Genomic DNA, 27545 nt, shown 5'->3' on the forward strand with positions numbered 1-27545 from the left:
GACCATTGGTTTGACCCAGTATGGCTACTCTTATGTTCTTACGTAAATTCTATATATCAAGCCTTAATTTCCATGTGGAAAATGATTTACACTCACAACTTGCTAAGTGTATTCTGTAACCTGGTACACATAAGATTCCAAGTTGCATAGTTGAAAAGTGGGTGTAGTTATGGGCGTGAAATGGGCATTTCTAAAATGTATGCACCTTATGGAGTACACCTGCTCTGTGCCTAATATAGGCATCAGGATTTATGCCAAGTAAAATATAGCCTAATGGACACAACCAAATGTATTCTATATACCGCATGGAAATTTAAGCCTATTCTATAAAAGTTTTGTGTAATGTAGAGAATACGCCTAGGCGTATTTTTTCCGCCCGGATTTTTCAAGCACTGTATATAGAATCTAGTCCTTCAATAAAAAGGTCTCACTTAAAGCCCGTTTGTTGACCTTATTTCTAAGAGTTAGGAAGAGTTGTAGGAATTCCTAAATCTGCCCATTAGGGGATCCTGCAATAAAAAAGCAAAAGGAACTGTATGGGTCCTGTGACTGGGAATATGGAAGAGGCCAGTTACATAGTAGATGATGGTAGATAAAAATCTGTATGATCCATCCAGTGCGCCCAACAATATAAACTTAAAGGTGCCAATATTCAGACCGTGGGAGGTAGCCAGGGTTCCTCCTGTGGTGCTAAGCCTGTATATTAAATGCCGGGCCATTTTCGGTGACCGGCATTGAATATTTGGGTGTTTTTTGGTCAGTTTAAATTTAATCAGCCGATATTCAGCACTAGCTGGGTAATTTTAAACCAGCCAACGATATTCCAGCTATTTCGGTGAACTAATTTGTCTACCAAACTTAATATTTGTAAAGCAGATGTTAATTTGCCAATGAGGGAAAAGTCTCAACTGCTATGGCTGTTGTTTACACATAAACATTCGTTGTGTAGCCCATAGAAAAAGTCATCATCGACTTAAAAACCCTCGATTATTAATTTTTTTAATTTTATTCAATTTTACTATATCAATGTCTGTGCATATATAATTTAGCCTTAAAACTTAATGGCCATATCAAAATATATCAAAATGTATCAAAAAATCCAAAATGATCACTTATCTTGCCCAGAAATACGGAACAATGTTGTTCTCTTAGTGCTTTCAATGTATCTGGTAAAACGCTAGATCCAAACAATAAATGAATGCAAAGGTTCCAACGGTCCCGTTTCGAATGTCTTCATCAGGGAACCTGCTTATTTATGGAACACTGCGCCGTCATAACTATCAATAAATCGGAACAAGAAAAGATCCAAATAAACTTCAACATTCTTTTAAAATTGCTCTTTTAAAATTACATAAATTTAATTTGTAATGCTCCCTCAAGGGCAGTTCATGTCATCATTACCTGTATTCGCTATGATTTTCAACGAAAATTATGTCTTCTGAAAAAACTTAGCCATCAATGTGCTGAATATCAGCAGTTAGCGGTTATATCATTCCATCTAAGTATAAACCAAGCCCTGTGTTACATATCTAAGTATTTACAGCTGTGTATTGTGAATACTGATCCACTGTTCTCTAAATTCATTGAGAAAAAAACACAGAGAATGGAAAGGTAAATTCTACTATCATAATGTATTAGATTTAAGCCTTGGAAGGGGAATGTAGTGAATTGCTATTTGGGAAGACTGATGTAAAAAGAGAAAACTGGAACACAGGTTGCACGGGAGACTGAGCAGCAACAAATTGAGCAGTAATGAGCATATAATGAAACATATGGAGTTTGCTCGGCACTGAGACATGAAATACATTACACCATGCATGAGCCTCATTATTTTTTTCCAGACATCCAGAGTCGCTCAGGTGTTATCATTTCCCATAGAAAAGTGTGATGAAAGCACTCTGAGCATGCACACAGTAAGGCCAAGAAGCCCCAAAATGCTTTTATGTAGGGTATCAGTATTCAATAGTGTGTGTCTTCCTATTACATAACAGGAGGGCCATTCTGTACCCCTGCTCCACAGGAGGATATTCAATAATGGCACCAAAGCGCCTAGATTCTGTTACAGCACACTTATCATGTAGGTGGGAAGTGTGTCACACTTATGGTTGGGATAATATTAAAAAGGTTCCTTTCCCCATTATATTCTATGGGAATTTGAGTTTTCTGAATGGTGCTGAGACCATGAAATTCTAAGTTCCATGCTCTGGAGAAAAACTGTAAACTTTTTGTGACAACTGTTGATTGGCCAGGGGAGGTCAGGTGGTAGCAGCCAGGATCTGGTTGCTGTAGTAACAGAATGGGTACAAAGTTACCAATTCCGTAATTCGCCTGCAGAATTGGGTGGGTTTCGCATGACTGTCACGGGATATTGGGTGTTTTTATGCTGCCGAGGTTGCGGGTTGGGTGGTTTTCCTGCAGGGCTTCTATTGGTCCAGTTGGACCAATAGAAGCCCTGCGGAGGCGGGCTGCAGGCTTCTTTTAAATGCCTGCAGGGCGCTGCGTGCGCACCCCCCGAGCAGAGCAGATGGAGAGATGATGATTTGAGATTGCTCACGCCGGGAACAGGGGAGGGCTGCAGGAGGAAAGAGGACTCAATTTTGGCCGGTCAGGGGGGGAGAAGGAGAAGCAAGCTTGGTGGCAGTGGCTTGCTATAAAAAAAAAAACGTCCCCAACTCACCCTCCGGTCCCCCTTGACCCGGAGGGTGGACTGAGTCAAGAGGGACTATGGAGAGAGGCAGAGAGAGCACGCAGGAGTCGGGAGCAGGGGATGCCGTGTGTGGACTCAGCTAAGAAGAGCACATGAGGCGAGCAGGTGTGGGGGAGAGGGGTCCAGGGACTTGGTGGGGACTAGTAAGAGAAAGCAAAGCGCGCAGGGGACAGAGGAGGACTGTAGGATTTGTCTCTGACTATCACAGTGACAGTGAAGTTAGCTGTTTGAAAAAAAAAAGTTCCCCCTCCCCCGGTTCCACCAGTCCAGGAGGACTCCAGCAGGGAGGGAGAATATAGCTCGGTCGGTCGGGGTGGGCTTAAAAAAAAAAAAAGCAAAAAAAAATTAAAGCAGAACTTCCTCCTCCCACCCCTTCTCTAAGGAACAGAGAAGAGGGGAGGAGAAGGAGGGAGGGAAGAGAACTGTCCAGGGCTCTGAAAAAGAAAACACATCCCTCCCTCCTCCCCTTTTCCCTCCTCCAGAACATAGGGGAGGAGGGAGGGAGGAGCAAGCAAATCTAAGCTGCTCTATCCAGGCTGTTGTTCTTTATTGTTGGGTACCATTTTTTTTATTTGCTGATGCTGATTATGAGGCTTGATTATGCTGCTGATGATTATTATGATCACAGTATTAATATTCTATGATTATGCTGCTGGTTACAATTACAATAATTCATATTTACATTATTAATATTCATATCAATGTGCTATTTTGGGGCTACTTTTGGCCACAAATGAGTTGGAAAAATTTCCACCATCGTGCGGTGTGCTGTAAAGTGGGTTGTAATCCAAATAAGTGGGTCATGCACGTTGCTGCTCCCCTTACTAGTCTTTGGGCGGACTAGAGACTGTGCTCTGCTGCATGCGTTGCTTTGCCCCCTCCAGGCTCTCTATGCTCTACCGGTTGTGTGAATGAAATAGAGCCGCTGAAGAGAACCAGGAGGAAGGGTGTTTGCTAGCCTATGGAGGGGGCCAGGGGTACCTGCAATAAACACTGTTGGTTTGTTGGTAGCATTTTTATTTGATCTTGCTGTGTACATTCATATGTTGTACATGCCATTGCCAGCTTGTACAGGATATGGATGTACACAGAGAAAGGACATATTGTTTTTTCATCAGAGTAGTGCTTGATTTTAAATTGTAAATCATTGTGCCATTTTGAGGGGCTGGTTATAGGGACTTCCTGCTTATGCTGTGTATGAGTATGATGTTTATGCTGCTGATGCTGGTTACGATGATTACAATATCAATATTATCAACCTCATTAATATTCATATTGACCTCATTAATCATATTTATCTTAGTAATATTTATATTAATATTGGGCTATATTTGGGCTGGTTTTGGTCTGGAAAAAAGTTCGCCATCTGGCAACACTGCGATGGGGGACAGAAAGTTCAGTTGGAGACTGTTTCTGGTAAAGGGAGGTTGTGCCAGAGGGGTTGGCTGCCAAAGTAAGTTTAAATGGCCCAGGTTCTCTTTAAAGAGGCTGGGCACAGGAAAAAAAATAATTCATTCTTATTAGTAGTGACAGCAGTGGCTAGCAAGAATGTTTGGGAGGATTTTAAGTACATTTTTGCCTTAAAGTGGCTGGTTTGTATGGGAGGATCTGAGGAGGCCTGAACTTTAAGTAGTTCAAAGCCTGAACTTCATAGCCAGCGAAGTTCCCTGAGTTGGGTCTCTAAAGCTGAGTGGGGATGGACACTAAAGGGCCTAGTTGATGAAAGCAGTTTTAAGTACCAAGTTGGTTTTGAGTGGTAGCTTAGCATAGCTGAACCTAGGATGAAAGCTTGCTACATGAGTGATTTGGGCTAAAACCAAACCTTTAAGTTGAAACTAGGTCAGACAAAGCGGCAATACAGGTGGTCTGTAAATAGCTCCTGGTAAGAATGGGGAAGGTTTTAAAGGTAGGGATCCTTGCTTATCTGTTTATTTTAAAAAAGTAGAGTCACTGAAGATTCTTGTTGGGGCTAGGATATACATCAGCGCTTACAGAGAGAGGTAGTTTATTTCAATGATTCATTTAAAGTTAGGCTAGGCAAGTACCACAGAGTTCCTGAGGTTCCTGAGGTCCTTGGTTCTAGAGTTCCTGTTCCTGATGGGGAAGTTAGAGTCCGGAAGTGAGGAGACCAGCCAACGCACCGGGAAGGGGATAAGTTTCTTTTGTTATTCTTTTTGTATGTGCACATAGTTTTTTATTAAAGGAATATTGTTTTTCTTTGTATTTTGGGGGGACAGTGCCTTACATTGAACAGCAGAGTACTCTATTTTACTTATTGGGAAAACACACTTACCTGGGTCTGGTGAGTTTCCTGCTCCAAACATGGCTGACCTTCGAAGAGAAAACATTAATAGGGGATTTAGACACATAGTAACATATTGTTAAGGGTTAAACGTTGAAAGAGATGTTAGAGAAGAGAAAAAGAAATACTTATCTGACTGTAAACTTGAAGATAATTTCTGTGCTGTGAAAAAGTAGACCTGCAAGAGAAAGAACTACATGTTCAGCATTGTAGGTGTTAGACACTGGGAATTTTATGCAGAATTGTTGCAATAGTTAATTAAGAGTGAATAATTTTAACTGAAAGAGTATTTTACCACTGTTAGTAACTTGTTTTAGTGAAAAAACTGAATTTATTACCTTTTAAAACATTTCCTGTGTAATAAACTGAAAAATTACCATTTTTAACATCGGGTTTTGGTCTGTGGACAATTTATATGAAATGATGAGGTCATGTGTGCCATTTGATGTGGGTTGCTTGCATGTGTGGCCAATTGAGATCCCATAGGTGGAGGAATTCCTTGCATTCTCGTGCGTGGTAGAGTTTGGGTCCTCTAGGTGTAGGTTGATGTCTCCTAGTAATAGTGTATTGGAGTTGGTTACACAGGTGTTTGAAATGAAGTCCATGAAGTTTGACTGGCATTCGTTCCAGTTACCAGGTGGTCTGTAAAACAAGACACAGTTCAGGTGATCTTGTTATGGACTCGGCAGTGGTGAAGTGGGATCGATAGATTAGTGCTATACCTCCGCCTCTCTTTTCCTTTCTGGTCCAGTGAGTGATTTTTTTTATCCTGGAGGGCATAGGTCAAGGATTATGGGGTCTTTTTGATCATGTATCCAGGTTTCATTGATGAAAATTAGATCAAGTGTTTATGACATGATCCAGTCTACTACTGCTGTTGTTTTGTTTATTATGGATCTGGCGTTGATGTAACCCACTTGAATTTTTTTGGTATAGGGCTTCTGTGTTTGGTGTTGTGTGGATTTTTGTTAGTTGTCATTTTTTTTTTGTTAATGTGTGTTTATTATGGCCTTTCTTACCATTCTGATGGTGTTGTCCGCTGGTTGTTGTCTATTTGTTGAGGTGAGGAGTATCTGGTCAGTCTTTGATGATTATGTAGTATGGGTATAATGTTATTTTCTGCGAGTGGGATGGATAGTGTTAGGTGGATCAGTGATAAGGAGTAGATAGCTAGGAGTAGTTTGACGATAATCATTTTGGTATCAATTCAGTTTGGGCTACTAGTAGGCCGTGTTCGAATGGGAGGGGGGAATAGGTCTGGGGTGAGGTTCTTCTTTAAGTTGTCTCCAAGCAGCTAGTTGTTTCCACTGTGGAGAGTATCATTGGGATGAGCATTGTCACATCAGAACACACCTGAGTCTCTTTTCTATCTGAGGTTTGTTTTAGTGAATAGATAGTTTACTCACAGTCAGGTGTTCGGAAGTGTTGCCCCAGGGAACAGAGGCTCCATGATTCTGAGTTCTGTATCTTTGGTTGGAGGTAGGAATCTTGGAAAGAGTTTCAGGGCGAGCAGTATTCGACGAGTAGAGGTAGCTCTTGGCTGGGTGGCTGGAGAGTGCAAATTCATATCAGGAGGATGTGGGATACGAGGATTCCCCCGCTGCGTATGTTACATCAGTGGCTGGAGGTAGAATTTGGAGAACAGTCAGCAGTCCTGATCGCCACCACTTCTGTGCATCATGTCCCGTGGGGCCCGTCTCTGGGCCACCTTCGCCGTTCTGTTGCTTCACTTCTCGTCGGCGCCGCAACCCTGGGCGATGTGGCCACGTGGCGCCGTCGTCTGGGTCCAAGTGGTCACTCGACACAGCGGCGAGGAGACAGGGCCAGACGTGTGCCAACACCAGGCGGGCCTCTCTCGGACCCCCGTTTCGGGGTGGCAGTGGAGTCGCTCGCCAGCCCCACCGGGCGCCGTCTCGGCCGAGAGCACTGTCCTCCGCCCAGCCTAGGCCACGGCCTCCAGGCTGGGAGCTCCCTCCGGCTGGGAGCGTCCCTCAGGCCGAAGCGCCGTCCATCATCCGCTGCCCATCCGTTGCGCCATCTGATGCCCGGCTCAGGCCTTGGGCTCAGCTCTGGTCTCCCACAGGCGCGCCCGCTCGGTCGGGAGCTGTCTGCCGCTCCACCGGAGCTCACAATTGAAACTCGGAGCTTCTGCAGGTGGCGCTTCTCTCCCAGGCCAGGTGCCAGACCGGGTGCCAGTCACTACTCTGACCGACTTCGCTCTCGAGCCTGGAGCTCCCTCAGACGCGTCTTACTCGGGCGCCATCTTACCTGTGTTCTGTTGTGGATTACGAATTGGTTGATGGATAGAGAACAGAGGGAAGTGGAGTGCTGCAGGGATCTGTACTGGGATCAGTGCTATTTAAGATATTTATTAATGATCGGGAAATGGGAATGACGAGTGAGTTAATTAAATTTGTAGACAACACAAAACTATTTAAAATTGTTAAAACGCATGCGGATTGTGAAAAATTGCAGGAAGAACTTAGAAAGTTGGAAGACTGGGCATCCCAAATGGCAGATGAGATTTAATCTGGACAAGTGCGAAGTGATGCATATTGAGAAGAATAATCCAAATCATAGTTATTTGATGATAGGTTCCACCCTAGGAGTCGGCATCTAAACAAAAGAATTAGGTGTCATCGTGGACAATACACTGAAATCTTCTGCCCAGTGTGTGGTGGTAGCCCAAAAAGCAAACAGAATGCTAGGAATTATTAGGAAAGGGATAGAAAATAAAACAAATATTATAATGCCTCTGTATTGCTCCATGGTGCAACCATACCTTCAGTCTAGTGTGCAGTTCTGGTCTCCGTATCTTAAAAAAGGTATAGAGATGTATTTTCAAAACACTTAGACTTACACAGAGTTACATAGAGGGGCATTTTCAATATTTTGCTCAAAATGTCAAGAATCCGAATACCCAATAAAGCAATTTTTGAAACAGCAAAACATCTATCTTTTTTTTTTTTTAATAGACACTTACTAGATGTTTTTGTGTTCTGTGCATTTATCTTTTTGGTCCATTTTCGGGGAAAAAAAAGTCCAAGTGAAAAATGCACAAAATCAAGCCATTGGGATGTAGGAGGAAACAGCATTCTTAGTAGACTGGCCACAGAAACATCCCAGCAGAGCAGTGGGGCATCCTAGAGGGCACTGCAGTTGACTTTACATAAAAGCTCCCAGGTACACATCTCACTGTTGCTCCCTTATATTGTATAGTGAGCCCTCCAACTCACCAAATACCTACTGTATCCAACTGATCACCACTACAGTAGCTCTTATGGCTGCAGGTGTCACCTATATGTGGGTACAGTAGGTTTTTTTGGTGTGTTTTGTAGGGCTCACACATTCCACCACAAGTGTAACAGAGTGGATTATTGGCCTGCGCTGCTCTAACCACTAGGCTACTCCAAGGATCTGCTTGCTGCTCTAGTAGGACTGGCTATAATATCTGAGGCTGTCATTGAGACTGGTATGTACTGTTTCTTTTACATCTTTGGGGGGGGGGGGGGTCAGTGACGAGGGAAGCAAGGGAGGGTCAATCCTTTATTTCTCTAGTGATTGGTCATTTATAACATGGTCTACCCACTCTCTTGAAATTTGGATGCACCGCAGATGAACAGCATAGAAAAATGTCTGGAAAACGTGTTTCAAAAATGCCGATTTGGATGTTTTGGCAAGAAAAACACCCATCTGTCAGTTTATGCTACTTAACTGGTATTTTCTTTCGAAAATGAGCCCCATAGTAATTTATGGAACTTTGCAAGTCTAAGTGCTTTGAAAATGAACCCCCTAGCATAATTAGAAAAGGTTCAAAGAAGGGCGACCAAAATGGTTAAGGAGAGGAGTAGCTTAGTGGTTAGTACAGCTGGGTTCAATTTCTACTGCATCTCCTTGTGACTCTGGGCAACTCATTTAACCCTCCATTGCCCCAAGTACAAATAAGTACCTGTATTTACTATATAAACTGCTTTGAATGTAGTTGCAAAAAAAAAAAAAAAAAACAACACAGGTGGTATATCAAGTCTCATTCCCTCCCCACCCCCCCTTTCTCATATGAGGAAAGGCTTAAGAGGTTAGGACTTTTCAGTTTGGAAAAGTGATGGTTGAGGGGGATATGATAGAGGTCTGTAAAATACTGAGTGGTGTAGAACTGGTAAATATAAATCGATTTTTTACTCTTTCAGTAAGTACAAAGACTAGGGGACACTCGAGTTACATGGTACTACTTTGAACAGGATGAAATATATATATTTTTTCACTCAATGAATAGTTAAGCTCTGGAACAAGTTGCCAGAGGATGTGTTATCAGCTGTTAGTGTGTCTGAGTTTAAAAAAGGTTTGGACAAGTTCTTGGAGGAAAGGTCCTTAGTCTTCTACTTAGATAGACATGGGGAAAACCACTGCTTGTTCCTGGGATCAGTAGCATGAATCTTGCTATTATTTGGGATTCTGTCAGGTACTTGTGACCTGAATTGGCCACTGTTGGAAGCAGGATACTGCGCTAGGTGGACTATTATTCTGACCCAGTATGGCTATTCACATGTTCTTATGTAGCTCTTGTATTAGTGTACAGTTTGTTGTAGATAAACAATTGGGACTTCTCCTGTTAACATAAACTTGGCTGAAAGAAACTGATATAGTTGCAAATTTATTGTGTCCATTTGGCTTTGCTAGTCATTATGTAGGCAGAAAAAAAAATAAAAAAGGAGGGGTTATAGCAATTATCTACTATAAACTTCTTGATATTGAATTGATAGACATGATTATAAAAAAGTAATTTGAAGTTATAATATTTAAAGTGAAAGTTCCTCCAGAAGGCACCCTAGTGGGATTATTGGTAATAGACCACCCAGAAATTGGGCAAAATGTATTGAAGATCTACACTTACTTTTAATACAATCTACTACTAGATTTCATCCTTTTTTAATTGTTGGAGATTTTAATTTACATTTAGAGAAGCAAGACAATGTTCAGGTTACAGCATTTTTGGAGTTTTTGCAAAAACTAAATCTTAAGATGGTAATATGTTGGTAGCACTCATGAGGCAGGGCATATAGTGGATGCTGTTATTACGTCAATTGATAATACTCAAAATGTGTTGGTAGATCACTGGACTGTTACAAGATCTTTATGGTCTGATCATTTTTGGCATGAATTTACTTTTTATGTACAGAGAGCTTTTCTCATTACAGGGATAAAATATCTCTCTCACTTCTGGGCAGTAGTAGGAGTGCACCTCTCTCAGTCAGGGATGTCCTCATCAAACATTTTATTAAAACAATGGAACCACTGTATAATGTTTGCTCTTGATAAGGTAGCACCTGTATGATGGATCCTGCAACCAAGGTCAATTATTGATCCATGGTATACTGAAGAGCTTAGGCAGAGACAGACAAATGTAGAAAGTTGGGGACAGCTTGGAATTTCACTCAAACTGATGATTTGAAATTCTTATGGAGGGGGCAGATTTGCCTATATAGAAAGGAGTTTCTAATCCAGAAGAAGAATTACTATTCAAATAAAATAACAGATAGACATAACTCTTCTAAAGAGCTCTTCACTATAGTTAAAAATATGACTAAACCTTCAGTAAATCAGACTTCAAGTGTATTTATTTGTTTACTGCACAGTTTTTATACTGTACTATCAAATATTCTAGGAGGTTTACAACCAAAACAAACATAATAAAACAAAACAAGAATAATACAATAAAATAAAAGACATACTTATCAACATGTGCTTTTTCAGCAAAACAGGATGATTTTGCAACATTTTTTAGGATAAGGTTTCCAAAAATTGATTTGGACAAAGAGAAAACCTCTTGAGGGAAACTAGAGGTAGTAGTAGAGGATGTAGGAGTGGTGTCATCTACTGGGATTCCAGTGTACTGTTCCTGGAATCTATTAACTCAGGTAGTAAGTTCCACAGTTCTGCTCCTTTGCCTGTAATTGTCAAATTGTGAGTTTTCTTTCTTCAGCATTCTTGTGAAGTTGATATAACCAGTTTGATTTCCTTTAAGGATCTTTGGGTTCTTTTGGGTTGATGTAGTTGGATAAGGTGCCGAATGTAGGATGGTGTGAGGCCATAGAGATTTTTACATATCATTATTAGTAGCTTGTTCTTGCTTTAATGGGTAGCCAGTGTAGTTTGATGAGAAATGTTGTAGCATAATCAGACCAACGACCTCCTCCCATCAATTTAGCTGCTGCAAGAGATGAAGATTGGATAGTAAAATTACTCAGATTTTTTTTAGAGGATTTTGTCAACTTGACCCTTGTTCTGCCTAAATATTGAAAAATCTCCCTTCATAGTTAATATCAGTACTTACATTGCATTACACTCTGGCTTATATCCTGCTAACACCATCAAGTTCTAAGCGGGTTACATATATCAAGAGAACCAGAACAAACTCCTGGGGTATCAAATTAAGCTCAGAAAAACTGTAATTAAGAAACAAATTTTCTGAATAGAATGGTTTTCATATTTTTCCTAAAGGAGAGATTTTATTGGGGAAATAAAAATTTCCAAGCAATATCCCTCCATAAATGTGTTGCTTGGACAGCCAAGGATCTATCAAAAATCGAAAGTTTCTTTTCCCCCCTAGTTGATGGAAAAGTAAAGAAACCATTAATATCATATCTCCTAGCTCTTTGAGATGATACAAAACAGAAATGAGTAAGCAAATAACCAGGGATCTTTCATGCAATGTTTTAAAAAGAAAACATGCCAATTTAAAATTTACCAGTTTGGTTACCAAATTTTATTTGAAGGAAGCATGCCATTTGAACTAGGCCTTATTTTGCTACTTCCTTTACAGAAAGAAAGGTTCAAATGTAGATCCTACTCATTGCTCCAAATATAGACGGTGGCTAATATTCTATTCTTGAGTAAGATTATCGAGGCAATGGTAGGATCAAAATTTATAGGATTATCATTTTCAATACCAGATCCTAAACCCTACACATTCAGATTTATGTAGTAATTATAGACAGAGGCTATATTATTAGCATTATTGATAAACCTAAGAAATAACTCGGACAGGGGCATGCCGACTATGATCATTATATGCAATTGGATCTGTCGGAAGCCTTTTATCTGGTTAATCATGAAATCCTCCTGAGTAGGTTATCACAAATAGGAATTACAGACATAATATTGAGGTAGTATTGGTCCACTTCCCACTCTCTTTACACATGGAGTACCCACAACATAGTAACATAGTAGGTGACGGCAGAAAAAGACCTGTATGGTCCATCCAGTCTGCCCAACAAGATAAACTCATATGTGCTACTTTATATGTATACCTGACCTTGATTTGTATCTGCCATTTTCAGGGCACAGACCATAGAAGTCTGCGCAGCACTAGCCCCACCTCCCAACCACTAGCCCTGCCTCCCAACCACCGGTGCTACCACCCGCTCTCTTCTAAGCTCCTGAGGATTCATTTCTTCTGAACAGGATTCCTTTATGTTTATCCCACGCATTTTTTAATTCCGTTACTCTTGTCATCTCCACCACCTCCCTTGGGAGGGCATTCCAAGTATCCACCACGCTCTCTGTGAAAAAATACTTCCTGACATTTTTCTTGAGTCTGCTCCTCTTCAACCTCAGGTTTGTTTGCGGGATTAATACCTTTCAAATATTTGAACGTCTGTATCATATCACCCTTGTTTCTTTCATCCGGGGTATACATGTTCAGGTCAGCAAGTCTCTCCTCATATGTCTTGTAACACAAATCCTATACCATTTTTGTAGCTTTTCTTTGCACCGCTTCAATTCTTTTTACATCCTTAGCAAGATACGACCTCCAAAACTGAACACAATACCCCAGGTGGGGCTCATCAATGACTTGTACAGGGCATCAACACCTCCTTTCTTCTGCTGGTCACACCTCTCTCTATACAGCCTAGCAACCTTCTGGCTAAGGCCACCGCCTTGTCACACTGTTTCGTCGCCTTCACATCCTCAGATACTATCCCCCTAAGATCCCTCTCCCCGTCTGTACATATCAGACTCTCACCACCTAACACATATGTCTCCCGTGGATTTCTACTCCCTAAGTGCATCACTTTGCATTGAATTTTAATTGCCAAACATTAGACCATTCTTCTAGCTTCTGCAGATCCTTTTTCATGTTTTCCACTCCCTCTAGGGAGTCCACTCTGTTACAAATCTTGGTATCATCCGCAAAAATGGCAAACTAAGGCACACCACTTTCCCCAGTTCTTTTTAATGCATATTTAAATGGATTATACCAAGTATTGAGGCCATTTAAGATCAAGTACTTCTCATATGCTGATGACATTTTGTTATTGTTCAGGATGGAAATGAATTTACAGGACACTATTTCTTTGATGACTAATGTGTTTGAAAAAAATTCCCATCGGATGCTTCTATATGATCAAAAAATAAACCCTGACAAAACAAATAGTCTGTGGGTAGAAGGTAAAGATGTAGAAATGCCATAACTTTGAATATCTAACACAGAAGTCGCACTTCAAACTAATATTACAATTTTGGGAGTTATTCTTGACTCTAATCTGAGCATGAAAAAATATGTTAGTGAAATAGGTAAATGCTCATTATACTTTAATTCTTATGATGAATTAAACCATTTCTAGATCTCTCTCATTTAAGAACAGTACCGCACGCAATGATTAAGCCAAATAGATTATTGCAATATTATCCTGTTAGGACCACCTGATTCACAACATAGACAAATACAAATTGTTCGAAATGCAGTAGCTAAATTGTTTTTGGGAGGAAGAGCTACTGATCACTCTTCCCCGTTTCTAATTAGGTTACACTGTTTACCGGTAAAAGCAAGAATTGAGTTCAAGCTATTAATATTTATCTTTAAGATACTGTATGGACATGTCTTTATTCAGCTCCTAGATCATTATGCTCATCTCAAGAGGTCAATTAAAAATCCCCTCAGTCTCTGATTGTTGGAAATCTACTATAGTTTGAGATCTTTGGTAGGTAGAGGTCCTGCTATCTGGAATAAATTACCAAGTGAAATTCGAGAAATTACCTCATATAGGAGCCCTTTTACTAAGCTACGGCAAAAAGTGGCCTGCAGCAGTGCGAGTGCGTCTTTTGGGCATGCACCGGGCCAGTTTTTGCTGCATTCTGGAAAAAGGGTCTTTTTTTTAAGATGCTGGAAAATGGCCGTGTCGGTAGCCCACTTGAGGTCAGCCTCCATTGAAGACATTTTCAAGGCTGCAACGTGGTCATCAGTCCACACATTCACAGGATACTCGATGCAACAGTCGGTTTGAGCAGACAGAGTTGCAGAATCTGGGGTCTAGAATCCAACTCCACCCTCCTAGAACCGTTTTGTTCTGTTCCAGGCTGCACTTTCACTCAGTTTGTATATACTTTCAGGCTAATCTGTATAATGGCCTTGCTGTTGCGAGGCCCAATTGACCAGTGTTTGTTGTTTTTCGGAGAGCCCTGGATGCTAGGGATTCCCCACTTTTTAAGATAAAGCGAAGATACTTAACTGTAGCAGGTATTCTCCAAGGACAGCAGGACATATTCTCACAATCCCTCCCACCTCCCTTTGGAGTTGTCTCCTTTGTTATTTTTACTTTATTTTTGCTATAGTATTAAATTGAAGAGATCGCGTTTGAGCGCCGGGCGAGAAGGCACTTGCACATGTGCGGTAGAGCACGGCTTGCTCTCCACAAACTCTCTTTTTAGGTTTGGCAAAATGCCAGACCCGGCGACGTGGATTGGCATCACCCACTTGTGAGAATATGAAGTCTACTGTCCTTGAAGAATACCTGCTACAGGTAAGTATGTTCGCTCGCTTTATCTTCACAAACAAAACAGAAAAAAAAGACAACAGATAGACATCTGTATAATGCTCCTAAAAGCTGGTTACTTAAAGATTTTTGGGGTGGATATTCAAAGTGGTTTAAGTGGCTCCTGTCCCTTTAAACTCTGAACAACAGGCCAGGAGGAGATATTCAGCACACTGCAGGGTAGTGCTGCTGAATATCCCCTCTGACTCCTGCAGCACTATCCGCTTACTACTGGAGCTGTCTGGGGCAGAGTCAGGGAGAACGGCCTTATTCAGCATGGGGCCTGCATACCTAATTGGGGAAATAGGACTGCAGAAAAAGCAGTGTTATCTGGGCCCAATTAGGTTAGGCACTACTTGTACCAGCTTTCAAGTGGTGGTAATCAAAGTGGTTTACATACTAAAATCAGAAAATCAAAAGTATTACAATTCAAATAGGAAAGGAAAGAATTTAGTGAAGTAAAAATTCATATACTGCCAGAGTCAGCCCCTCTCTGTATGCAGGTATCAGCACCCCATAACCTCCAGGTCAGCGGATGACGTGGATATTAAATGCCAGTATCCAGACATGACCCAGCCAGCTTAACAGCAGCTTTAAAACTGCTGATCAAGACGGGCTGAGTATTGCCCAGTATATGTTTATCATCCCAATAATAAATGTAATCAATAACTTAGTACCTTATCAATCAACTTAAAAGTATAGAAACATTCTTGAGGTTAAAATTATAAAATTAAACTTAAAGGCAAGAATTGAGTTTTGCTGGAGGCAGCTCTTCTGTGTTATGATTTCCCACATGCTAAGGAAAATTAGCTTTGTCATTTAGGGGGTCTTTTACTCCAGTTATCTGCAGTAGGGTCCACAGGATTAAAATGGGTCCTGCTGTAGATAACTTGAGCTAAGCTTTAGTAAAAGACCCCTTTAGTCTGTAAAGAGTTTCCGGTGGGACGTGTTCTAGGGGTTTGTGTTTTATTGCTCAGTCCCTCCCTATAATAGGATTTTGTGTATTTTGGTTAGCAATCCTTCTTATGTTCTGTGTCTCAATAACAAATTCAGTGTGTGGGGAGGCCCAGAGAGGAGCTTTTGCTCAAACATTCATTATGCTAAGGATGTTTAGCATACATGTGGATCGGCATGGCTCTGGTGTGTCCACGTTCACAGGCACAGAGATGTGCTTTTCTCTACTTGCTATCTAGTCTGTACCAGGGTTGCCAGGTAGAAATTTTTTTTCCAGCCCAATCCGGGCCAGAAACCAGCCCAAAACCCGCCCAAACACAAACCCCGCCCCCTGACACCCCCACCCCCGCGTCACCGGCCCCGCCCCCGCCGTCACCGGCCCCGCCTCCCACGTCATCGGGCCCGCCTCCCCGTCATCAGCCCCGCCTCCCACGTCATCGGGCCCGCCTCTCCGTCATCAGCCCCGCCTCCCCGTCATCGGCCCCGCCTCCCACGTCATCGGGCCCGCCTCCCCGTCATCGGCCCCGCCTCCCACGTCATCGGCCCCGCCCAAAACGTCACTAACCCCGCCCAAAAACGTCACAAACCCCACCCCCCGCGGCCGAAAAAAATCAAAAAGCCGCCCAAAAAGCCGCCCGGAAGCCTAAAAAACCGCCCAAAAAACCGCAACCCGCCGCGGGCAAAAATTTCCCGCGGCGGGGCGCGGAAAACCGCCCAATTGGGCGGTAAAACCGCCCACCTGGCAACACTGGTCTGTACTTGATGAGGTGCCTCAGACGAGGGTTAACTTTTTTTATGTTTTTTAGAGGGTACTTTGAGTTGCAGTGTTATGGCTACTCCAGCAGGTGGAGTTTGAAGAGGAGAGAGGAGAAGGAAGGAGGAAGAGAGTAAGAGGAGGAAGGGACATCAACAGAGACCCCTGGATACAAAAAGCAGAAAACAGGAGTTGTCTACTGCCTTTGTCAGGTCCTGAAGGCAATGAGCAATGTGTTTGATTGTTCTGGAAGTGATCCGAGGCTACTGACATCTGATGCTGATGCTATTCTTCTCCAAATGCAGGGCGTTACTGCCAGGGATTTTCTGGTGATATCTCTCCCAGTGAGCACACTGCAATTTTACAGTCTCAGCTCCAGAACGTGGTTGTTTCCTTCTTAAGAGAAGGAAAACATCTGCTGGCACAGCTATGCACCTGTCTCCCTAAGGCTTGCTGCAGCCTCCAGCTTCTGGTCTTCTGCCAGCTCTTCTGGGCTTTCCTTCTCCTTCTCAACAGACAGAAATGGTGCATGCATTTTGGAGCCCTCGCTGCCTTGATGTATCTTTGTTTCCCCTTTTCCCACCCCTTCTTCCCCCTCCTGTGTTCTGCTTCCTCCACCCAATGTCAGATTCACATAACTTTACTGACCCAATTTTACAAGTCTTGCTGAAGTAATATATTGGGTAATTTCATAAAAAGGCACCTATTTTATACAGGCAACATAGCTAGCAATGGGGGCAATTCTATAAAGGTTCGCCAAACATAGATGCTAAAATGATGGACACTGAGCGCAAATTTTCTGACAGCATCTGGGCACCCAGATTGCACTATAGATAGAGTATAAGTCAGCATTTGCGTGCTCTCACACAAGCAGGGTAAATGATGGCACATAAATGTCCTTGGACCCACCCATGCTCTGACCTCATCTCTGCTCCCCCTTGGTTATTTTTTCTTTTGTTTTTTTTTTTGCTTTAATATTAAACTGAGGAGACCGCGTTTGCGCAGCGGGTGGGAAGGTGCTCATGCATGAGCAGTGGAGCGCAGCTCACACTTCACAAAGCTCTGATTTTTTTTTTTACTTTGGCATAAATGCCAGACTGGGCGACGCGGATCGGCTTCTACCCACTTGTGAGAATATGAAGCTTGTTGTCCTCGGAGAATACCTGCTACAGGTAAGTTTCTTCGCTGCATCGTGTCATGGTGGTGATGATTGAAACAAAAACCATGTAGGAGAGAGATGTATGCAATGAGGATATTCATCTAGTGAACTGGATTAGGAACTGGTTGACGAGCAGATGCCAGAGGGTGGTGGTAAATGGAGTTCGCTTGGAGGAGAGAAAGGTGAGTAGTGGAGTGCCTCAGGGATCAGTGCTGGGGCCAATTCTATTCAATATATTTGTGAGTGATATTGCCAAAGGCTTACAAGGTAAAGTTTGCCTTTTTGTGGATGACAGTAAGATTTGCAACAGAGTGGACACCCCGGAGGGAGTGGAAAGCATGAAAAAAGATCTGCGGAAGCTGGAAGAATGGTCTAACGTTTGGCAATTAAAATTCAATGCAAAGAAATGCAAAGTGATGCACTTAGGGAGTAGAAATCCACGGGAGATGTATGTGTTAGGCGGTGAGAGTCTGATAGGTACGGACAGGGAGAGGGATCTTGGAGTGATAGTATCTGAGGACCTGAAGATGACGAAACAGTTTGACAAGGCGGTGGCCGTAGCTAGAAGATTGCTAGGTTGTATAGAGAGAGGTGTGACCAGCAGAAGAAAAGAGGTTTTAATACCCCTGTATAAGACGGTGAGGCCCCACCTGGAGTATTCAGTTTTGGAGGCCGTATCTTGCTAAGGATGTAAAATGAATTGAAGCAGTGCAAAGAAAAGCTACGAGAATGGTATGGGATTTGCGTTACAAGACGTATGAGGAGAGACTTGCGGATCTGAACATGTATACCCTGGAGGAAAGGAGAAACAGGGGTGATATGATACAGACGTTGAAACATTGGAAAGGTATTAATCTGCAATCAAACCTTTTCTGGAGAGGGGAAGGTGGTAGAACTAGAGGACATGAAATGAGATTGAAGGGGGGCAGACTCAAGAGAAATGTCAGGAAGTATTTTTTCACGGAGAGAGTGGTGGATGCTTGGAATGCCCTCCCGCAGGAGGTGGTGGAGAGGAAAACGGTAACGGAATTCAAACATGCGTGGGATAAACATAAAGGAATCCTCCTCAGAAGGAAGGGATCCCCAGAAGCTTAGCCGGCGGTGAGAGGCAGGGCTGGTGGTTGGGAGGTGGGGATAGTGCTGGGCAGACTTATACGGTCTGTGCCAGAGCCGGTGGCGGGGCGGGTGGTTGGGAGGTGAGGATAGTGCTGGGCAGACTTATATGGTCTGTGCCCTGAAAAAGACAGGTACAAATGAAGGTAAGGTATACAGAAAAAATGACACATGTGAGTTTATCTTGTTGGGCAGACTGGGTGGACCGTGCAGGTCTTTTTCTGCCGTCATCTACTATGTTACAGATGTGAGTGTGAGGCTCCATTTGCTCACGTGACAGGTCACTAGGAGCACACTTTTTTCCGTTGCATCAGAACTGGAGGTAATTTTATAATGGGGCCTTGGGTTTCACTGCACACAGGCATGTATATTATAGGCACAAGACTCTGGAATGTACTCCCAAAAACCCTGAGGACTACTTATGACCACCTCAACTTCCGGAAATTACTAAAGACTTACTGTTCGGAAGAGCATATCCTACTGACCCAACTTAATTACCTAAATCCAACAACACAAAGAAATCCAAACTTGTATTGAACTTTATATTCATTATATAACTTCCCTCTTTATGATCCCTTGATGTGTATGTTTATATCTATTTCATTGTAAATAACTTCAATCTATATTTGTTTCTTCACCGTAGGCGGCTATCGCCTCATGGCACTATGTAAGCCACATTGAGCCTGCAAATAGGTGGGGAAAATGTGGGGTATAAATGCAACAAATAAATAAAGGCACCTCCTGCTATATGCCTTTATACAATTGCCTCCCCAAAAGGTCCCACACAAATTGATACCTTTCTGAGGTGGCAGTGACGTTGTGCATATATGTGCTAGAAGAAAATAATCATACATGTGTATATGGACTACATAAAATACATACTTAGCTACTCTGCCCATTCTCTCCCCCCCCTCCTCCCCACGGTAATGCTCACTTGTATATTACATAAAGCTGGGTGTTAATCCTTTCTAATCACCTTTTGTGTCCATGTACCTTGGGCAAATCACCTACTTGAGCTCATAGAAAGCCGCTGTACTTGCTGGAGATGTTTATGAAATGACCTCATCAACCATGGTTTAACAGCAGCGGTCTGGCTCAGTTAATGTGTCATTGATCCCAGTATTAACAACGATGTGTAATCGACCACCGTCTTCTGGGAAAAAAGTGGACTACATTGATGTTAGCTTGAACTCTAGAGAGTTTTGATAAATGATTTATCTGGATGACCATGATCTGTAATGTTTTTGTATGCTTTTGTATAACAAGCCACTGGTCGATTGTGGTTAGGTTTTACTTGTATAGGTGTGGGTTATTAAAATGTGTGCTGTACCCTGCTCACAATGTTACAAGTAATTTAAATAAATTGATAAAACAGCATCAAATTAGCAGCTGGATCTATCTTGCAGGCTGCAAATTCTATAATTGTGCAGAAGTAAGGGTCATGAATCTTTTTATTATATTTGCATATCTGTGAGTTATCCTGCCTTTATCAGGTTTAATTAACTAGGAGCCTTCTACTAAAATTTATTATTATTTTATTATTAGGATTTATTTAGCACCTTTTTGAAGGAATTCACTCAAGGCGGTGTACAGGAAGAATAAATCAAACATGAGCAATAGACAATTACAACAGTAAAAATATTCAAATAACAATACAAAGTATGGCATAGTATATACTACTTACAATGTCAACACAAAACATGTTAATTGGCAGTGTAGGATATAAGCAAAGATGGAACATATAGGTAAGAGAGTAAGAGGAATTAGAAAGTAAGGTGACTAATTTAAAGAAAGGTGCACATGAGGTCAAAGAGATGGTTAAATATTACCCCTGCTGCAGTCCCAAATCCACATGACCTGGGGTGCGTGGGATGCCACTCGCACCTGGTAGAGAGAGGGAGTGTGCCTCATGGTCGCGGCATAAAAGCGCGACTGCTCCCTCTTATCGCATGACAGTGACACTGCTTCCGTGTGGCTCCCTTGCTACTTGGGAGTCTTGGGGGGCAGGGCTAGGGGCACGGCGCCAGGTTATCGCCAGCTGCCTGGCACCGTGGCCTCCTCATCACACGGGCAGCTGTGACCTACTCCTAGCCTTGTCCTCTCTTTTCTCACCTAAACAGGCAACAGATGGCTTCCCCAGAGGAAATGGTCATTTACACAGTTGTATTGATGGCTGCATATTTTATTAAGTATATCAACATGCTATTTAGTGGAGGAGTGACCTAGTGGTTAGAGCACTGGTCTTGCAATCCAGAGGTGGCCGGTTCAAATCCCACTGCTGCTCTTTGTGATCTTGGGCAAGTCACTTAACCCTCCATTGCCTCAGGTGCAAACTTAGATTTTGAGCCCTCCTGAGACAGAGAAATATCCAGAGTAGCTGAATGTAACTCACCTTGAGCTACTACTGAAAAAGGTGTGAGCAAAATCTAAATAAATAAATAAAATAATAAACTTAGTACCTGAGCCATCTGGCATTAAGATTTGGGCAGAATTTTAACATGCAGCAAGTCCCAAACGAATCCTATTTTTATTGCAGGTTTTGCATTAATATTCAGATTAATATGCAATACCTGCTCCTAGGTAATGTGGAAGCACTTAGTACCTTCTATTTAGGAGGCAGTAAGTAGTCCTGCGTTAACAGTGCTTTAGCCAGTTAGCATACATGGTAAGTGCCTACTGCTTCCATGTCCAGTCCCCCACTCATGCCGCACCTCCTAACAGAAAAATTCTTAAAAATTCAGGAACGCGCAGTTTTGTGGAAGCAGGCAAACAACTGCAAAAACCCTTAACACAATCATACAGTAGCCTGTTCCTGTGCATTAACCATGTGTTAAATGCTTATTGCCCTTTAGTTGAAAGGCCACTAGATGTCCTGGTGGAAATTGAGATGCTCAGGTAGCTGGGTCTGTCTGGCACGCCATGCTGCAGACATAGGAAGCTGAATCTCATGTGTTCTTCTATCCAAAATGGTAGAAAACAAAGCAGAAAGACAAGTCCTGAAGAAGGAGGGATCTTGCGGGTGATCATATACTATGGTTGACAGTTGGGATGTATCTTGGGCAGTTGAGAAAGAATAACTAGGCCAACAGAACGCACGCATTGGTCCTTATATGCCATTGTTTAATGTGTCACTGTGTTTGAGTGCTACAGGTATCCGGTTACTGTAGCTGTTTGCATGTAGATGGGAAACAGTAATGTTAACTGTAATAGGACAGCTCAGTTCTGCTACCATCTCACCATTTAAAGAGTGGGTGGAATCAGAAGACATGGAGTACACTTGTTGATAATGCCATGTTTGTTTTTAACTTTTTCAGATCTAAAATCAACAAGCACAGCTCGTTTCTTTAACTTTCTGCTGAACACAACAGACTATCGCATCCTGCTGAAGGACGAGGACCATGATCGTATGTATGTGGGTAGCAAGGATTACATCCTGTCACTGGACCTGCACGACATCAACCGCGAGCCGCTCATAGTAAGAACTCTCAGCTGAACCTGTTATGAAGAACTTCTCACACACCTCTCATAGCAAGAACTTCACCTGCTCCAGATAGTAAGAACTTTGGCCAAGTAGCTTTCATAGTAAAAACTTGCATCTGATCCTAATCATAAGAATCTGTTCTTGTATGTCTCATAGTAAGAATTCTGATTCACACCCCAGTCCACTTCCAGCACTAAAGTAAGCACCTTACCTGTTGATGTTAATAAGAACCTGCTACAGAGAGTAAGAACTTCCTGTAGTAATTACTGATATAAAGGACCTCTAATATCCTGCTGTAACCACTCCCATTCACTGCTGATGCTAAGAATCTCTCTTCCTCCCACTCATCTGCAGAAAACGATAAGAACCTCATTGATATAACCTTCATGTCAAGAATTGCGATCTGTTTCTGATAGTCAGACTCATATACCTGTATAGTATGAATTTTAATTTTTTCTGATAGAAAAAGACATACATCCCCCTCGTAATAGGAACTGTCTCTTCACAGGAAAGGCTGTGTAGAGTGCTGCTGCTAGATCAATGATTTTCAACCTTTTTCATCTCGTGACACACTTACAAGGTGCAAACAGTGTCAAGGCACACCACTGGAATCTAACCCATACCCACCTGTCCCTGCTAAGATCCATTCCACGCCCACCCATACCTATAATCTTCAGAAGTAGTTATTTCATTTAAATATGCTACTGAAATACATTAGAGCACCAATATACCTGATACTGGGAAACTGGAACAAGATGGATTGTTAGAGATTCCTACACAGACACCATATGCCAGCAGAATCATTTACCTCAGTTGCAAGTGCAGAACATGACTCTCACCTGATACAAAATAGGGAACCGCAAAAAAAGCATGCAGACACAAACTGAAAGCAGAGATATAGGACTGTGCAGGTCATGCAACACCAGTGAAACAGAAAGAAATGCATGTCCTCCAAAATAAAGATGACAGGTGCAAATTCTCAACACCGGTATAATTCAGTCACTAAACTGAAAATAAAATCATTTTTTCTACCAAATCTTTGGTTCTACTTTCCTCTGTCTGTGCTCTTAACTCTGTTTCCAGGTCCTCCTTTCTATTTGCAATTTCTTTTCTCACTTCCTGCCCTATGTTTATTTGGCACTGATCTTTCACGTTCAGCTTTCTTCAATTTCTATGCTGTCCAGTGGCGTACCAAGGGGGGGGGCGGTCTGCCCCGGGTGCACTCCGCTGGGGGGGGTGCCGTGGCGCGCACCTGTCGCCCTGTCTCCGAGTTCACATGTGTTCACTGCTCCCTCTGCCCCGGAACAGGTTACTTCCTATTCCGGGGCAGAGGAAGCAGTGAACACATGCGAACTCGGAGGCGACAGGCATGCGCCGTGGCACCCCCCCCCACCAGCAGCGTGCACCGGGGGGGGGGGGGGGAGCGCTTCGGCGATCCGCCCCGGGTGTCAGCCAGCGTCTGAACCAGGGGCGTATCTGAACTGCGGCGGTAGGGGGGCCAGGGCCAGAGAGGGGGGGCACATTATAGCCCCCCCCCCCGCCGCCGCCGCCGCCATTGCCGATCCCCCTCCCCCCAGCCGCTGCCATTGCTAACCCTCCCCCTCCGTTGCTCGCCTACCTTCGCTGGCGGGGGACCCCAACCCCCGCCAGCCGAGGTCCGCGTCCTCCTGCCGCTGCCGGCTGCCTTTGGTCCTTTCATTCTTCCATTGAAGCTGGCGCCGACGAAAAAGTTTCTTTTGAATCTGACGTCGCTGCACGTTGCACGTTGTACGTGCAGGACGTCAGACTCAGAAACAATTTCTGAGTCTGACGTCCTGCACGTACAACGTGCAGCGACGTCAGACTCAAAAGAAACTTTCGTCGGCGCCAGCTTCAATGGAAGAATTAAAGGACCAAAGGCAGCCGGCAGCGGCAGGAGGACGCGGACCTCGGCTGGCGGGGGTTGGGGTCCCCCGCCAGCGAAGGTAGGCGAGCAACGGAGGGGGAGGGTTGGCAGCGGTAGGGGGGTCCAGGGCGAAATCTGCGGGGGCCCAGGCCCCTGAGGCCCCACGCAGATACGCCCCTGGTCTGAACGCCACTGATGCCGCCTTCTCAAATCTATCTTGTTTCCCCTTTTTTTCTTCCCTTCATGTGCAGCCTCTCTCCCCTCTTCCCTTCCCTTTATGTGCAGCCTGTTTCCCCTCTTCTCTTCCTTTCTCTATATGTGCAGCCTGTCTCCCCGTTTATCTTCAGTATCCATTATCCGTCTTCCCTCTGTGTCCCTGTCCCTATCGTGCCCCCACATTCAGCATCGTACTTCTCCTGCCCAACATCTCCATTCTGTATCCCTACCCGCCTTGTTCAGCATCACCTCTCTGTGTCCGTGTTCCCCATGACCAACCACCTTTTGCCTGACCATAGGCTCCCCCTAAGTTCAGTATTTCCCTTCTGTCCCCCTAACCCCCTGCCTCCCCAGTTCAGCAGTGGTCCTCACTGTCCCTACCCTCTCTCTATCCAGCATTGACTCTCTATATCGCTATCCCTATACTCTGCCATGCCCACTATCTCCCTTCTGTGTCCCTATCCCTCCCCATGTCCTGCTTCTTTTCTCTCTATTTTCCCTGTCCAACATGGCCCAGCATCTTTCCTGTTCTTCTCGCATGGTTCACTATCTCTCTGTCTCTTCTCTCCACCCTTCCCCTTGTGTCCAGCATCTCTCCCTTATCTTCCCTCATCCCACCACAGGACAGTATCTCTCTCTCCCATTCCCTCTCCAGTACTCAGTTGCAGCATGTATCCCTACCACTGTGAGTCCAGCATCCCCCCTTTCCTCCATCTCTCACAGACCACAGTCCCACATCTCTCCCTACTATGGATCCCCCCCCTCTGGGTCTCCTTGGGTAGTTTGGCATCTCCCCCTCTCTGCCCAGTTGCCCCCTGGTAGATCATCATCACCCCTCTGGGTAGCTTGGCATCTCCCCTCCCCAGCCCCCCCCCCCATAGTTATCATCTTCCCCTCCCCCTACAGGTCCTGATTTTTCTTTGCCCCTTCCCTTGCCAGTCTAGCATCTCTCCTGCCCCCTTTCAACATGTTCAATAAATCTCCTGCCACCACTCCCCCGCAAATCCCTTCCCTCGCCCAGCCCCACGGCATTTCACACCTGTCTTCTTGCTTCATCATCTCCGAGGGTGAGTCAGTAGCTCTCCTGACACCCGCCCCCCCCCCCCCTTGTGGGTCCAAACACCTCTCCCACTTCTTCCCATGCCTGCGACGCTTCAAACTTCTCTCCTTGCTGCAGCAGTGATCAACACACACTGCAGCTGGCCCTGGAACTCTGCATGTCCCGGCCTCTGCGTAAACATGAAATTGCATCAGCAGGGGGACAGGCAGAGGAAGGGTTTGGCATGTGTTGATCACTGCTGTAGCAAGGAGACAGATTTGAAGCGCCAGGAAGAAGCAGAAGAGCTGCTGACTCGCGCTCAGGGAGGAGGGAGGGAGAAATGCAGCATGATGAAGAGAAAAGATGCGGCAACTGCAAACTGAACAATTGCAGTGCAGAGAGATCCGAAGGGTGAGAGGAGGAAGATCGCACAATCTGGAGGGGATTCCCGAGCTCCCGCAGCACACCTGGGGAGCAGCCATGACACACTGGTTGAAAAACACTTTGCTAGATATACAGTGAGTCAGGCATCAGCGAGTCAAAATGACTCCTTCAGCATTTTTCTAACCTTTCTGTATCAGGTCCCTTTCCTCATCTCCAGTTCTATTCTTTTTTTTCTTCCCGATTATATACATAGTCCATTTTCCCCTATTTTTGTTAAATGATGATGTTTTTTTGTTTTATTTTGGTTTTTGCTGTTTCTCCTGCCCTTGCCCTTTCACTGCTGGCTCAAGGTGAGTCACATTCAGGTATAGTAGATATTTCTTCTGCCTCTTCCAAGTCTTTAGTCCTCTTTCTTCCTTTAGTCCATTAGTAGAGATGGAAAGTACATAAGTAATGCCACACTGGGAAAAGACCAAGGGTTCATCGAGCCCAGCATCCTGTCCACGACAGCGGCCAATCCAGGCCAAGGGCACCTGGCAAGCTTCCCAAACGTACAAACATTCTATACATGTTATTCCTGGAATTGTGGATTTTTCCCAAGTCCATTTAGCAGGGGTTTATGGACTTGTCCTTTAGGAAACAGTCCAGCCCCTTTTTAAACTCTGCTAAAGGGAATAATGAGGTTGAAGTGGGAATACTGTCCATCCTTTCTGACCCACCCATTTATCTCACACCCTTAATACAATAGCTACCAATCAAACTGTCCTTCCTTTAGCCTTAGCCAGTGGTGTGCTGGTAAATTTTTAACAACAGGCTCTCTCCCCGGTCCACCTTGGCGCCCCCCCCCCCCCCCCCCCCGTCCACCTCGGCGCCCCCCCCAATCCACCGCTGCGCCCACCCACCCACCTCTGTGCCCCCCCCCAAAAAAAAAATTGCAGAGCTGGCCATAGCCGGGGGGAGGGGGCAATGCATTACTCTCTCCAGGAAAAAAAATTAAATGATCCCAGGTTCCAATCTAATTCATGTTTAATATGGGATAAAATGCCATAAATAAGTAAATAAATATAAACTTTTAACGTTCAGCACCTGATTCTCAAAGTGGACATATTCCAAACACTATAATGAAAATAAAATTATTTTTTTCTACCTTTGTTGTCTGGTGACTTTGTTTCTCTGATCATGCTGGTCCAGTATCTGATTCTGCTGCTCTCTATCTGTTCCCTTGACTCCGTTTCCAGGGCTTCCTTTCCATTTATTTCTTTCCTTTCCTCCTTTCTTCTTCATTTCTGATCCTCCGCAGACGACTGTCCAGTGGATCTAGCTTCTTCCTATTTTCTCCATCCATGTGCAGTTTCTCTCCTCAATTCCTTTTCCCTCATCTAATCTCCTTCCTCTATCTTCCCTCCATGTCCAGCATTTCTTCTCTCTCCCTTCCCTCCCCTCCATCCATGTCCAGAATTTCTCTTGCTCTTCCCTCCATCCATGTCCTGAAACTCTCCTCTCTCCCCTGCCCCCTCTCCCCATCCATGCCCAGCAGGTCTCTCCCCTGCCCCCCCTCTCCCCATCCATGCCCAGCAGGTCTCTCCCCTGCCCCCTCTCCCCATCCATGCCCAGCAGGTCTCTCCCCATCCATGCCCAGCAAGTCTCTCCCCTGCTCCCCTCTCCCCATCCATGCCCAGCAAATCTCTCCCCTGCCCCCCTCTCCCCATCCATGCCCAGCAAATCTCTCCCCTGTCCCC

General features: G+C 44.0%; 1 protein-coding gene across 2 annotated transcripts in view; it reads left to right on the top strand.

The window, feature by feature from the left end:
* SEMA3F (semaphorin 3F) overlaps positions 1–27545 on the top strand; it is a 549876-nt gene that overhangs the window by 264884 nt on the left and 257447 nt on the right. For both annotated transcript variants that reach the window (XM_030205370.1, XM_030205371.1), the window contains exon 3: positions 22116–22276. In XM_030205370.1, the coding sequence (XP_030061230.1) occupies positions 22116–22276 (161 nt within the window). The remainder of the gene's footprint in view (positions 1–22115; positions 22277–27545) is intronic.

This window comes from Microcaecilia unicolor, chromosome 6, assembly GCF_901765095.1.
Source record: "Microcaecilia unicolor chromosome 6, aMicUni1.1, whole genome shotgun sequence".
Lineage (NCBI taxonomy): Eukaryota > Metazoa > Chordata > Amphibia > Gymnophiona > Siphonopidae > Microcaecilia > Microcaecilia unicolor.